The sequence below is a fragment of the Aspergillus wentii genome (genome assembly GCF_001890725.1).
Source record: "Aspergillus wentii DTO 134E9 unplaced genomic scaffold ASPWEscaffold_12, whole genome shotgun sequence".
Taxonomy (NCBI): domain Eukaryota; kingdom Fungi; phylum Ascomycota; class Eurotiomycetes; order Eurotiales; family Aspergillaceae; genus Aspergillus; species Aspergillus wentii.
Window position 1 is genome coordinate 5,726 of NW_024467843.1, and position 14,878 is coordinate 20,603.

A 14,878-nucleotide genomic window follows, 5' to 3' on the forward strand; every position below is an offset into this window, starting at 1 on the left:
TCTAGCCAGGGCAAGTATGAAGAGGCTGAAGGCATGCACCGACGAGTCTTGGAAGGATCAGAGAAGGTACTAGGGCCAGAGCATCCATCTACACTCACCAGTGTCAGCAACCTTGGTTCAGTCCTTTCTAGCCAGGGCAAGTATGAAGAGGCTGAAGGCACGCACCGACGAGGCTTAGAAGGATATGAGAGGGTGCTGGGGCCAGAGCATCCATCTACACTCACCAGCGTCAACAACCTTGGCTTGGTCCTTTCCCGCCAGGGCAAGTATGAAGAGGCAGAAGCCTTGCATCGACGAGCCTTGGAGGGATATAAGAAGGTACTTGGGCCAGAGCATCCAGACACACTTACTAGTGGTAGCAATCTTCGCTCGCTCCTCGAACAAAAAGGTCAACCTCTGTAATCAACAGAGAATACAGAACTGGCTATATTAAACACCCAACACAACTTTCCTCAACCAGCTTGTTAATATAGATCTGTAATTATCCTGATACCTTTCACAATTTTATGCATGATAAGTTTGAATGCCCTCTAATTACCAACATTAAAATGTATCTTTTATAAGAACCTAGATCTATAAATTCCAGTCATGTCTATAATTCATCAAACTCCAATCCGACTTGGCTTCATGCCTGTCGCCCTTCGCTCATTTTCTATCTATATCCCAGTGGCCAATGTTAGGGTTACGAAACCTTTTTCATGTAACGAAAAGCTGCTGTTCCTCCCAAAGAATTACGTTAAAAATAGTGTTATAAATATTCATCACTCTATCTTACCTGATCTTGTTGAACCTGTTCATCTTGTACTATATGGTTTTATCATGACAAAACCAAAATTACTAGCTTAAGCACCGGCTCCACACTAGCGTTGCGCCAGTGGGGCTTCTAAATAAATGAGAATTGTTTGAAGCGGAAGCTGATTTCGCTATCGTGTTGTAACTAGTTAATTCATTGAACTGAATTGTTAGTCAGACACTCGGTTCCATAACTAGCCATCGGCACATCATAATCCCGGAATTGGAAGACGGCTCATCGCCCGTGTTCATCTCTCCACGCGGATCACGTCAAACATGATCTTCATTCATCACCTTCACGTGGTTGATTGCAAACGGCGACGCACAGGACGCTGCATTATAATGCACACGTCGCGTGCCTTCTGAGTTGGGACGGGGTCAAGTGGGAAAGCAAGGGTTCTGTCAACGATGTACAGTAGACCAGACGCGAGAAAACTTTTTGTTAATTACGTGGAAGGCCGAAGGCCTTCGGTTCTGATTAAGTCTGTTGGGACGTTTGGGATGGTTTTATCCTTTAAACATATCATAAACCTTGAAGAATGCTAACAATATTATCCTTTAATTCACCATCCCCCCATCTCAATATTGCTAAGAGATGGCGTAAGAAATTTAACGAGCTGTCTTTCAATGTCGTCCTCCAAGTCCCCAAGCATACCATGTAGAAGTCTTCTTCTTTGGCTCTCTGGAAATGGAGCCATAGTTCGTGAATTGGGCCCTCCGTGGTGACAGAAAAGGCGAGGTGTAATATGTTGTCAGGCAACCCTTGGGCAGACCCTGTACTATCTCCAAGAATTTCCTGGTTTTGCTCATCCAAATCTTGGACATCTTTAAGGTCTAAAAGATTTTTGAAGATCTGGAGTGCTGTTGAGCCACCTACTGCAGCTTGGTTTTGTGCCTGGTATAAGTTCCCGCCAGTTGCACCGGCCTTTGCTTCGACTATCAGAAAGGGAAACCGAAGACCCAAAGAAGTGATATGGGGGTCACTGATTAGGCTGGAGATATCTTGCAAGTCAAATAGAAAGCTTCGTGCATCACCACGACCCTTCTTAGGTTCAAGGGCCGTTGCTAGGTTCTCGTCGGACAAACCGACACATATATCTGGCCGGGGATCCTTGAGCTTGAATACAGGAATGGCTGGTTCGACTGCGTGGGAGGAATGTGGAGATGGATATAGGCTGTCAGTAGTTACGTTTCCAGGTAGAACTTGATGTGACTGGTTTCGTTTTCGCGGTATAGTAGGCAGAGGGTTATGCACCGGAGGTTTCAGATCTTCACGCCAGTCTTACGAAGAAGTCAGCATTCCCGAATTTCAAATGACACTATAATGATGACAGCTTACCTCGATTGCGCGCAATTTCGAGCCCAGGGGGCTTCAACTCGTCAATTGCTGTGTATAAAGCTTCCGTCCATTCGGCTTCCCCTGATGGTTTCTTGACGAGTTCCTTAGATTTGCTCCAGAGCTTTTCAGAGATCCTGTATAGATCATTATCATCATTCAATGTATGAAAAATATTATTGTCTGTATAACGACTAATATCCATGGGAATCTCATCATCGACACGGATATTTGCACGTCGGAGAGGTCCGCGACGATATTGTGCATCACTTGGTCTGGATGGGCTGCTGGACCGCGACCGTTGTGAAGAGCGTGTGGACGAAGGAGGAAGTATTGGAATATCTGATAAGCCGCTTATTCTCTGCTCTGGAGCCATATCGAGAAGCGTGAGAAGAGAGACGGGGCGTGTGTTTTGGTCATGCTCCTTGAGAGCGTCAGTCGTAAGGCAAGCAGTCGTAGGACCAGCGGTCGTATGAACGCGCTTCGGAGGTGAACGCATAGGGGAGCAAGAGCGCGACCGCTTCATTTGTGTCGATGCAAACAATGATCTTGGGCTTGAACGCAGGTCAAATGTCAAGTGCTTCTCATTGCGAGCGAAAGAGAGGATGACATGTCAGAAATGCCAAGACAAACAAACCAATGTGACCCACACTACTGTGCCATCCGGAAATCAAGAAGCAGTAGACTTGGATTTTTTGGAGTATCACTGTTAGGCAAGGGCTAATAGAAAGTTCAATACACATTCTAGAGATGATTGAAGTCAATATAAACGTATTGTTGACTCTATGAGTACGATAAGTAACAAATGAGAAAAGGAAAGCTCCAGGTCTAGTGCGGACATGGGCTTTGTACTCTACCCGAGAAGCTATAGTCTTTTCCCAACCCAACCTACTCCGGAGTACAATCATTACAGGAAGCCAGCCGCACTCCATTCAAGAATTTCCCAGGTCTCCCAACTTACTTGAATCTAGTATTATAAAATTTAGGTAGTCAGGCATGAGTGTCAATATTTGTAATGCGCATCCCTGCCCAACTACTTCCCGCCGTTGCCACATGAACTACTGGAGCGTAGATGAACCCAAAACGCAGATCCCCCGCTATTCTAAGACACATGAAGATGATCCACCACACTCTCTCCTCCTTCCTATCTTTATATTATAGATATCTTGAAAGAACTACCATAATGTCATTTCAAATGCGTGAGGATACTGGCCCATCCACGACCGATGATCAACAGCTTGACCTTCCCGTACCTGACACACAGGACAGGGAGGGTCGGGAAACTATTCTTGACCTCATTTCTGGGTGAGAATTGCGAAAGTGAATTGAGATAACACCTGGTCTTATGATGCCTGAGTACTAACGTTGATTAAGCCTGCATCTCAGCTCTGATTATAGTGATTTAAGAATCATTTGCGAGGATAAAATCTTCCCAGCTCATAAACTTGTTGTTTGCTCCAGATCGAAGTATTTCCACAAGGCTTGTTTTGCTGGTTTCAAGGTGAAACCCGATAGACCTGTAACCAACTCCTTAGACCGAGACTGACAAGCTGCCGTGGATATTAGGAAACTAAAGCATCGATTCATCTAGACGAGAAAAGCCCAGTCTTAATTGAGAAGATGCTAGAATTTCTGTACACGGGCAATTACACCCTCGGATGCCGTACGACTAAAGTGGTGAACCCACAGACCGATTACGATGAAGGGCCAAGAAATGATACAGAGAATGCAGGAAAGCCGTTGATAGATTGTCCATCTGGAAAGCGTACCATCGATGGGCATGCGGCAGAAATGACAGCGGACGGATTCTTCGATGGGTCGTCGATGAACGAGAAACAAGCTCCAGTTCACGAACCCCTCGAGGAAGGTCCAATTGAGAAAGGGAATATCGTGGGGCCTGCCGTCGATATATTGGCTGACTGTCATCCATGCTACTTCCATGTGCGCATGTATGGCGAAGCAGATTACTTCATGATCAGTGACCTGAAAGGAAAAGCGAAAGAAAAATTTCTTTCATCTTTCTTAAATTGTTCCGAAAAAGAATCCTTTTCAGAGACAATCGCGGAACTTTATTCAACACGAGCCAACTACCGAGAGCTGAGGAAGTTGGCGGTCGAAGTGATAGTCGACAACTTACCGCTCCTTAGAAAGGGATTCACCCCGGTGATTGATTCAAAACTCATGAAATCGGTTCCTGACTTTGCTATTGATCTATGTATACCAGCAATGGATAAATATGTGAGTGAGCCGCCTAACATGAAACCATATCCATTCCCTTCGGGGTTTGAATACAAAGGGGTTGACTACATGCTTCGTCTACCAAACTAGTCACTATCGACTCCTCGAGAATATGGTGGTACACATCTATGGAGAATGCGGGTAGGAAGTTCTTTGAAGGAATTCATATCAATAGGGTACATCATCTCTTCAGTGCATCTGAATAGTACATGTGAAGATTCGCAAATAATGCCAAGATTCTTATAAAAATGCTTCAAAATCCAAAATCAACTGATAGGTTTGAGGGGAGCCAGGCTGGTTTTGCAGATCACTGTTCCAGTCATTACTTGATACCCTGTCAAATATCCTCTATTGTTATACCTGCATGTCGGAAATGACCCTTGGCGCTCTCCTGTCTTGCACCAACATCATCAACGCACTTCCGAAGGAAGTTATGAAAGCCTTGATCTGGATCCTTCTCATATGTTGGCCATGCTTTCTTGATGTAACACTTCAGCTCGGCAAAAAATTCCTCAATGGGATTAAAATCCGGTGAGTAAGGCGGCAAGTACAGTAGTTTGACTCCTGCATTAGAGCACAACTGTTTGACTCGGTCTGAATGATGGAAAGATGCATTATCCATAACAAGCACAGATTTTGGTTCCGGCCACTTCCCACAGTGCTGTAGGAGCTGTTCAATAAAGGATTCAAAGAGTGCAGCATCTGTTGAACCTTTAAAAATACGAGCCAGCATTATACCATCTTGAGCATATGCTGGTAGTATCTGGTACCGTTGGCCTCGATGAAATTTTGATACTTGGACTGGTGTCACCCCAAGTGGAGACCAGCCTGTCCGTCTACAGCCTATCCGTTTATCACATCCAGACTCATCAACAAAAACCAGGTGGTATGAATTGTACAAAGATAGCTTATGTTGATAGAAATCCCGCAGGTGAGGATTCTGTTCTTTTGCTTTCTGCTGAGCTTTCTTTTTGGTCCATCCTTCCTGAGAAAGAGCTCGTTTAATGCTGGATGGTGATGGCAGTACATTAAATTCGTCCCATAGAAATATAGCCATCTCTTCAACATATAGTCCAGGCTTTTCAGTCAGGTGATCGCATAGTGCATCGAGCATAAGCGGAGTGATGCTTGGTGGCCGACCATCAGGAACCGGGGGGGCTCTTGGGGTACCGAACAACCTCAAGTTCTTGCGTATATGAGTGATCGAACGCTCACTGCATTTCGCGATTTCGGCCATCTGTGTTGTAGTTAACCTTTTTCTGCTACGTATCATATGGACAATGATTTCACGCTGCCAGGACTCAAGGTTTCGTGCCATGTTGTGTTGTGTTGGTAGGTTGATGGTGTCTAGTTTGGATGACACCTCGGATGCAGTTGAAACTATTTTTAAAGCCATGACAATACAATACAGTTTACTCTGAAACGTGAGTGTTATGTATCATACGATTCGAGCTCGAAACAGAACCTCAATACGGAAGTAACCATATACGGACTAGTAGATATTGGCGTTTAGGGTTTGAAAACAACTTTCTATATTCATAGTATGGAAGGCGGTTTCGGGCGTCACTGTACACTAAGGAAGGAGCAGGAGGAGGACGAGGTGAGAATATCGACTCGGCACGGTACATATCAACTACATTCGACTGTGCTGGAACTGGGTGAACCTCGCTGGGCAAAAATGCCTTTAGGCGACCCCCTAGCGGGACGGGCCGAGGCGCGAACCCCTGAAACTGACGAGCCAACGCGACCGCGACCACGAAAATCAGACCGTGTCACCAGACCACCAAACAACTACGCCCGAGAACAAGAACAGGAATCGGAAAGGAACTCCACCCGCCTTCAACTCAAGAAGGGAGAACACGGAAGACCGGAAAACCAAGATGAAGCACCAACAGAAAGTGTGGTCATCCCAGAGGACGAAGGAACGCCGACCGGCCCCGAGGCGGTGGACACGGTCAAACTACTCACGGAGTTGGTAAAATTGAGAAGGGAGATCAGGAAAAGAGATGAACTACACAAAGAGGAGTTAAAGAAAATCAAAACTGAGTTCGCAGAAGCCCTAACCGGGATGCAACGAGAGTTAGCAGAATTACGCAGCGGATTGACATCACCCCAGCCGAGCTTGGAGGCAGGGTCGCAGACCAGCCACGAAGAGATCCTTCAGGAGCTTCACTCCATACGCACCGCGATTACAACACCTATTCCAACCGGGGACAACATCTCGTGGGCGTCAGTCGTGGCCAACGGCACGGGGAGTGCAAGGAACCCGCGGCCACTGACAACAAGAAACAGGAAAAACCAAATAAGGGAACAAAATTGCATCAGAATAAGCACACGGCCAGAGCCCGACAACATTAACAGCGATAAGCCTGACACCTTCGCAAGACGCCTGCCTCCAGACGCAGCCATCAGCCAAATACAGGACGCGCTCGCAAAGTCGGATGCAACAAAGGAAACCCGAATCCTGGGGGTTGGACACACCCGTACAGGATACGTGATCCGCTTCAAGGACCAAGATTCAGTAAAGGCTGCACGATCTGACACGAGCTGGCTGGAGGAACTGGGAAATGGTACCAAAGTGGTCCAACCGCGATTTGGAGTGGTAGTTCACAGGACACCAACGGAGGACTTCCTGCTCCCAGAGAATGAAAAAGAGGGCATTACCAAAATTATGGAAGAAAATGGACTGGCAGCTAAGGGCCATAGGGTACTAGAGATCGCTTGGCTTAGACAAAAGGGCAAATCTCAGAAAGCGCACGGCTCACTAGGCATTTGGCTCGACTCCGCTGAAGCAGCGGACGAGATCATCAACAACGGACTGCTTGTAGGTCATAGATACATCGGGAGCATTGATCGCTATCAAATCAAGAAGAAACGGTGCCACCGGTGTCAACGATTTGGACACCTAGTATCTTCCTGCACGGAGAAACCTCGATGCGGGCATTGTGCTGAGGAACATGAGCGCGCTCGCTGCCCTGCTGGGGTTAAGCCCCGGTGTGTGGACTGCAATGAACCCCACCCGACTGGGGATCGCAGCTGTGAAGCACCGGCCAACGAAACCGCTGCCCAATAATGGATGAAAACCTTCGCCTACTACAGTTGAACATCGTGAAATCAAGGCCGGGAATGGAAGCTCTCATCAACGATCACCAGACGCAAAACCTCGATATACTGATGATCCAAGAACCGTCAGTGACCGTTTACCACACCCATGTTAACCACAGCGCCTGGCGCCTCTACCGACCGACATACGCAGAGGAATCTACGCGGTACAGGAGTCTTCTCTATGTGAACAAAAGAATTTCAACCTCATCACATCAGCAAATCCAGTGTAACCACCCAGACGTGACAGCCGTCAGAATCTGGACACCCGAAACCCAATTCCTTATCTTCTCAGTCTATATTCCCCCTGCACCGTTGTATCACAACCAGATAGAGCCCGAGGGGCAAAGTGCAATCGATGAAATCGAAGCCACGATCCAGGAGATTACCGAGGAAACGAATAGGCCAACAAGGCTCATCCTTGCAGGAGACTTTAATCGGCACCACCCTGCATGGAGCAACAAACCAGTCTATCATACCATGGCTAAGCAAGCCGAAGAACTGGTGAACTTCTTTCACTCTCATCAACTCCAATGGTGCCTGCCACGCGGTGTGGCGACCTTTTGGTCGCTGAACCAACCAGGGAAGAACTCCACCATAGACCTGACAGTGACGGATGATACTACAAGGCTCATAAAATGCCAGCTTTACCATGATAACTATGGCTCAGACCATCGAGGCACCTACTCTGAATGGAGCTTACACCCGCAGCGCAACACAGAACCGAAACTGAAGAGGGCCTATGACCGAGCCAACTGGGAGAAGATCGGCCGCGAGGTGCAGGAAATGATGGGCCCGCAATCTACGATTGCATCCACACCAGAACTAGACCATACGGTTGAGAGACTGATTAGCAGTACAAACGCAGCGATTGACCGACATACTCCGACCCAAAAACCATCTCCGTACTCCAAGCGATGGTTTAAACCCGAGCTAAAATCTCAGCAAGTGGAAGTCAATAAAGCCCGCCGAAGATGGCAGGAGAGCTGTGCAACACACGGACCTACCGACCCAGCAACCAAAGACCTTAAGGATGACATGCGACAGAAACGGAGAGACTGGACGAGGGTAATTGAGAAGGCGAAAACTAACCATTGGAAAGAGTTTCTGGATCAAGCAGGGGAAGGGCATATTTGGAAGGCAGCTACATATATGCGACCTCGAGACTCCTACACCTCCATCCCGACACTGAAGGCGGGGACAGAGGAATTCGCCCAGAATGAAGAGAAGGCAAAGATCCTGATGGAAACATTCTTCCCGAAAATGCCCGATCCAGTGGAGGGGGCAGCGCCGCCACCTGATCAGGAAATCCCCTGGGAGCCAATTACAGAGGTTGAAATATATAGGTCACTCAAAGCAGCAAAAGGTACCACCGCGCCCGGGGAAGATGGGCTCCCTACCCTGGTGTGGAAACGCTTGTGGATATACCTTTCCGACATAATCACCCACATATTCACCCGATCGGTGGAACTGGGGCACTACCCAGACCGATGGAGAAGAGCCAAGATTATAGTGCTGCGGAAACCAGGGAAGCCGGACTACTCAGCACCTGGTGCATACAGACCGATATCACTGCTTAACACATTGGGTAAACTCCTGGAAGCTGTCCTAGCCAGAAGATTATCATACTGGGCGGAGACCTTCAAGTTACTTCCTGACACGCAATTCGGGGGACGGCCAGGGCGGAACACTGAACAAGCACTGCTGGTACTGGCAAACGCAATTGACCGGGCGTGGCTAAGGTCAAAGGTGGTGACTCTGATCGCATTTGACCTGAAAGGCGCGTTCAACGGGGTCAACAAGGTAACCCTGGAAGCCCGCTTACGGGCCAAAGGGATCCCACGAGTTGCCAGGCGATGGATCCGCAGTTTCATGGAAGATCGAACTGCCAACATCACCTTTGATGATTACGAGTCCGCGGTCTCCCCATTGGAGAATGCAGGACTTGCCCAAGGCTCCCCACTATCACCAATTCTGTTCGCGTTCTTCAACTCAGAGCTAGTTGACCAACCGGTTGACTACCATGGCGGATCATCGGCGTACATCGATGACTACTTCCGGTGGCGAGTGGGCTTATCAGCAGAGGAGAATATCAAACAAATGCAAGACGAGGACATCCCGCGGATTGAAGGCTGGGCGCGGCGAACCGGCTCCTGCTTTGCCGCTGAGAAAACAGAGTTAATTCACCTCACGAGGAAGAAAACACAGCACGGGGTAGGGCAAATTTCTGTGAATGGCACGGTCATCCAACCTTCCAACACAGTCAAACTCTTGGGAGTGGTGTTCGACCAGGAGATGCGATGGAAAGAGCATGTACAAAAGGCGGTCCAACGAGCAACCAAAGTAAACCTTGCCCTCGGAGGACTAAGACATCTCCGACCAGAGCAAATGAGGCAAATCTACCAAGCCTGCGTGACTCCAGTGGTAGACTATGCGTCCACTGTCTGGCACAACCCGCTGGGCGACAAAACCCATCTCAAATTACTGAGAACAGTCCAACGGGCGGCGCTGATCCGCATACTCTCCGCATTCAAGACGGTCGCGACGCCGACACTCGAAGTAGAATCACATGTGCTACCAACTCATTTACGACTCAAACAACGGAACCAGCTAGTTATTGCCCGCCTCAGCACTCTCCCTTCAGAGCACCCCATTCACACCGTGATCGCCCGAGCAAACACTCGAAGCACGCATGTTAGACGCAGACCCCGGTGGCCTTTGGCAGAGACCATGCGGGCAATGAATCTGATGCGGCTTGCGGCTCTAGAAGTAATCAATCCAATACCACTAGCACCATGGCGAATACCACCGTTCACTGAGATCGATATCGAACCAGACCGCGAGAAAGCCAAAGAGAAAGCATCTGATTTGGAGGCATCCTCGGGGGTCACCGTGTACTCAGACGCATCGGGACAGGATAATCACCTTGGTGCCGCAGCAGTATCGCTCAATCAAGAACATGAGGTTGATCAATCCCGACAAGTTTGTGTGGGAAGTATGGAACACTGGTCGGTCTATGCTGCCGAGCTTATGGGAATATACTACGCCATCAGCCTTGTCTACAAGATTGCTCAGATGAACCAAAGCGCGCTACGCACAGATGCATACCCAGCCACAATACTCAGCGATAGCATGTCAGCGTTACAAGCCATCAGGAATCCCACATATAAGTCAGGACAGTGCATTATCCGTGCCATTTTACGTGCAGCTGAAGAACTAAAAGCAAGAGGGACCCCACTCCGACTCCAATGGATTCCTGGACACTGTGATGACCCGGGGAACGATGCAGCAGATTGCTTAGCCAAGGAAATAGTAGGCCCACACAAGAACCACCCATTTCGGCACCTTGTCTCGCGAGAAAAGGGGTACATCCGAAAACAAATCTTCGCACAATGGAAACAAGAATGGAAGTCGTCCAAGAAGGGCGGTCACGTTCGCCGACTTGATAGCTCTCTCCCTTCAATACGGACACGTCGACTTTACGGCTCGCTTCCGCGGAATCGGGCTTACCTCCTCACTCAACTACGCACTGGTCATTCGTGGCTAGCTACACATGGCAAGCTACATGGATTCCGGGAAGACGACAAATGTACTTGCGGAGGAAAGGAAACAGTGGTCCATGTCTTGGTGGATTGCCCAGAATTGAAGAATTTACGTCAAGAGCTACGCAAGAAGGTTGGAAGTAACTTTAACAGCATCTCATGTATGCTAGGTGGACAAGGACAAAAAGGTAAGGAAGGTGAGTTAGATCAATTTACCCAGGATAGTACAGTGAATGCTGTGCTGGACTTCGCAGAAGCATCTCAAAGGTTTCGAAGCCGCGCGCCAGATGGGCCGCGAAACACAGTTAGAGGCACTTAGGCCACCACAGGCCTTGACGAGGCACTAAATTCGTCGGGATGTAGTGGGATACTGTACATAGCGACTGATGGACTGTTGTATATAGTTGTGGTAGCCCGCATATCCTTCGGGAGGGGTCGGGGTAAATGAATTACACACACACACACACACACACACACACGATAGCTGCTTTCGCTGCCCCCTGCAATTTACCCAAGCCTTCTACCACTGGCCCGGAGAATGACAGGAAGAGCCGTGGATGGAATTCTTACGTTCACATCGCCGCGGAGTTGCAAAAAAGCCACGCGTGAGTCAATTCGCCCATGTCATGTAGTGGTGTCGTGTTTATGATAAGCAAACATAGGGAAACAGAAAGTTCGTGAGGCACTGACCTAAAGATTCGCAGCTCTAGCTGTTACGTGGATCACCGAAAAGATATCTTCTGGATGGCCTAGTATTCAAGTTACACTAGTAATGCACTTGTCAGATACATGTCCTGGAAGTAATTGACACATACCCGACAGTCTGTGATGGTCTTTTGCTAAGAATACCCAAACGCACGCTAGCATCACGCAAGTCAACGGACACAACATAATTTCATCGTAGAGTATGAATAAACAGCAAAATTCCAAGCATAAGATAACATTCTAACAACTGCTGAGGATATAAAGAGAGTCACATTCTTGGATCAAATTATTTCATGGGTAAAAGCACTTTTAGTAGAAACATCTTTCCCACCTAGAGATATTTTATTCTCGTGTTTGCTTAGCAGGATCGTTTGCAGCATCCATCAGTTTTTCTAGAATCTCTCGCAAACTAGGCTCTTTACAGAAACTAGGGCCCTGAGCTTTTGCTAGGTACTGAACCAGGTCGACAAGATCTGACGGGTTTGGTTCAGGTGCTGACTGTGCTGGGCTCTCGTTGTGTTTCGCCGAGTCTTTGTGCAGACCTTCGATATTAGAGCGCCCATCTGGTGCTGACTAGGTACGGAACTGACTTGAGCTGGTTGTAGGTCCAAATTTGCCCTGTCGAAGATCCTTGCTCTGCCTAGTGGTTGCGTCAGATCGCTGTTCAGCCACCTTGCGCCCTGCTCCTTTTTCTGAAAGGCGACTCCTGGTAAGTTGCGCTGGCGGACTAGTGCCTTGATTTTCGAACCACTCTTCAATGTCTTTGTCGGCATCATACTTGCAACCTCGAAGTCGCCGGTAGTCTGTTCGGGTCATTAAACAAAGACAAGAAAATGGACCTTCGTGTTCATTTTGGAGGAAGAAGTGACCGCGGACCCAAACTACCCCACCTCCAGTTGTGTAAAACACAGCACTTATTCGTATTTTTGTGGTTTCGAGGCCCTTCTCCCGTCGCTGCAAGATGTCCTTGATGTTTTCTGTTTCCCATTCACCGCGCTTGCTCACTCGGGCTTTTCCAACCGATATAACACACTTGGATTGGAGATAGCTGTTTATTGCATCCTGTCCAATCTTAGCGCCAGGGAGAAGTTCTCCCTGGAAAATGCCTTCTTCCGACATCGACATGACAGCAAAACGGTACCTGACAGGCCCCTTTTTGGGTTTTATAGCTTGGTAGCCGCAAATTTCTGCGCCGTCTCGTGTTGTCTTTCCGGGAATGTATTTGGCCTTGCCAGTATGTCCTGGCCCAGTCTGGATGCGATTAGGATCCTGTGAATTCATTTTTGATGCTTCTTTCTGCTCCTCAACTGGTACTGTTTCGTCTTTGCTCGGTTGTGCGTTGGCGGTGGATGATTCTCCTTCAACGCTAGCTTGCCGGGGAGCAGTTCGTGGGTCGAGATCCATCTTGTCATCAACTTGCATCTTCTTATTAGTGGTTTGTTCGTTGTTATCTTCCGGTTTTAGCGGGGATCCCTCGCTGAAAGAGTATCGATTATTGACCACCTTAGTGGTAGATGCGGACTTTGGCTCTGCATGTGTAACAGATCCTGAAACTGGGTTGAGTGATCCAGCCGATTGTTCTGTTTTCACTTCGCATTTGTAATTGAATGGGGATGACTCGCTGGCTTGCGGAGGCCACCTATGTGACCCTGTATTGTGGTCTTCTGGAATGCAGCCATCTACCGGCCTCCAGCCATTGGTTCGCTGCACCTTGCTTGGCTCATCGTCACTTTCCGGCACCAATGCAGGCCTCTTTCCGGTAAACCGCTGACTATCTGTTTGTTTGACGACGTCGTCGGTTGATGCAGACTCAGGTTGTGCATGCGCAAAAGAATCAGACGGTGGTTTGGATGATACATGTAAAGCCTCAAATTTTTTGTCAGACTCTCCCAGGGAACGCTTCCCGGGTGACTTTGTGGGCTTCTCTTCTACTGACCCACTATCTGATGCATCATCGGCTTTTTGGCGAGAGTCAAGCGCCTTACCAACCTCTGCGGACTGGGGCTGTGCTCTACTAATAAGTTTTGGTACACTCTGAGCACTTTTGAAATTTTGCGATGTCACCTTAGATCTTACTTCCTGCTCCTCGAATGTCCCCATTGCTTGTGTTGCCGGTTGTGTGTTACTTGTGGATGATTCTGAAGCCAAAACATTCTGGGAACTAGATCGCGGATCGTGGTCGAATTGCACTTGATCTTTCTTATATGGAGATTCCTTGGCCGCAGGAATTTCTTTCTTGGTTTGGCTGGACATTTCACAACATTGTGTAGACTCACCTTCTATGGGATCTGAAGCCGATGAGGACAATTCATGCGAAGACTGTGACTTCATTTTGGATCTGGTTTGGGGATGTTTTCCATGTGGCTCCTGGCGGATGACCCCTCCTTGTCTGGCAGACGATGCGTGCGTTGCATCTGTGGAAGTGTCGATCCTGTCGACAGTTGATGCGGACTCAGGCGGATTATTCGGGGATTTGGAAGGTGGCGTAGACGATTCACGCAGTGTTTCTGCTTCTGTTGCGGATCTAGTTTGCGGACGCCGTCCAGGAGTTTTTCGGGGCTCAGTAGATGATGGACCGTTGGTCTGCTGACCAGCGCCGGGTGATTGGGCTAAGCTATGAGAATGAGATGCCGAGTTGGATGGCCCACATGACGAATTTGCTCTTGTTACTGATCTGGTTTGGGGTCGATTTTCATGTGTTTCTTTGTGACTGCCTTGCACTGGTTCACTGGGCGATGAGTCCATGATAGTTTCCAATTAGCAGAAGATTAGAGTAGAGTTAAACAGATTTAATTTTTTTTGCTTTGAAAGATATCATGCGTGGTACTATATCTGGAATGTAGGGACAAACGAAAAAAAGTCAACTCAAAGGGCTCGGCGGTGAATGAAGAAATTCAAAAAATAATTGACAGGAATGAGCAAAGCTCTTAATTTATACCAATGGTGCGGATGACGAGACAGCAAATATGAGAATTCTTCTGAGCCTGATGCAGTGCTCAAATCGTAGCCGACAGCTTGCCATTCGTAGCACCGGAAAGCTGATCCTGAACCAACTTTAGTAGATAATAAAGATATATGCAATAATGGAGATGAACACGCACATATTGTAGAGAACTAATATCTTCTATTTGCTTAGATTGATTATGGATAGTGTATAAAAGGG

At 48.0% G+C, this 14,878-nt stretch overlaps 4 protein-coding genes across 4 annotated transcripts in view; 2 read left to right on the forward strand and 2 right to left on the reverse strand.

Moving 5' to 3' along the window:
- ASPWEDRAFT_33281 (uncharacterized protein) overlaps positions 1–402 on the forward strand; it is a gene marked incomplete at both ends in the record, with an annotated part of 4,089 nt that extends 3,687 nt beyond the window's left edge. The window contains one exon of the mRNA XM_040833753.1: positions 10–402. Within this exon, the coding sequence (XP_040683253.1) occupies positions 10–402 (393 nt within the window). The remainder of the gene's footprint in view (positions 1–9) is intronic.
- A 752-nt stretch (positions 403–1,154) lies between these two features.
- On the reverse strand, positions 1,155–2,910 carry ASPWEDRAFT_165996 (uncharacterized protein). The gene is made up of 2 exons (XM_040829924.1): positions 2,132–2,910; positions 1,155–2,073 (listed from the first exon to the last, which is right to left on the reverse strand). The coding sequence occupies exons 1-2, from the start codon at positions 2,652–2,654 to the stop codon at positions 1,316–1,318; spliced, it is 1,281 nt and encodes a 426-aa protein (XP_040683254.1). The 5' UTR covers positions 2,655–2,910; the 3' UTR covers positions 1,155–1,315.
- A 401-nt stretch (positions 2,911–3,311) lies between these two features.
- On the forward strand, positions 3,312–4,456 carry ASPWEDRAFT_55550 (BTB/POZ domain-containing protein; the record flags this gene model as incomplete). Its single annotated transcript, XM_040838229.1, has 3 exons — positions 3,312–3,433; positions 3,503–3,629; positions 3,695–4,456. The coding sequence occupies 3 exons, from the start codon at positions 3,312–3,314 to the stop codon at positions 4,454–4,456; spliced, it is 1,011 nt and encodes a 336-aa protein (XP_040683255.1).
- An 8,173-nt stretch (positions 4,457–12,629) lies between these two features.
- ASPWEDRAFT_305696 (uncharacterized protein) lies at positions 12,630–14,651 on the reverse strand. Its single transcript, XM_040833430.1, has 2 exons — positions 12,857–14,651; positions 12,630–12,777 (listed from the first exon to the last, which is right to left on the reverse strand). The coding sequence occupies exons 1-2, from the start codon at positions 14,458–14,460 to the stop codon at positions 12,768–12,770; spliced, it is 1,614 nt and encodes a 537-aa protein (XP_040683256.1). The 5' UTR covers positions 14,461–14,651; the 3' UTR covers positions 12,630–12,767.
- Positions 14,652–14,878: the final 227 nt, after the last annotated feature.

Coding starts and splice junctions, on each gene's coding strand:
- ASPWEDRAFT_165996 (XM_040829924.1), bottom strand. CDS start 2,654: ATGAAGCGGTCGCGCTCTTGCTCCCCTATGCGTTCACCTCCGAAGCGC. Junction 2,074..2,131: donor CGAAATTGCGCGCAATCGAG/GTAAGCTGTCAT, acceptor CTTCTTCGTAAG/ACTGGCGTGAAGATCTGAAA.
- ASPWEDRAFT_305696 (XM_040833430.1), bottom strand. CDS start 14,460: ATGGACTCATCGCCCAGTGAACCAGTGCAAGGCAGTCACAAAGAAACA.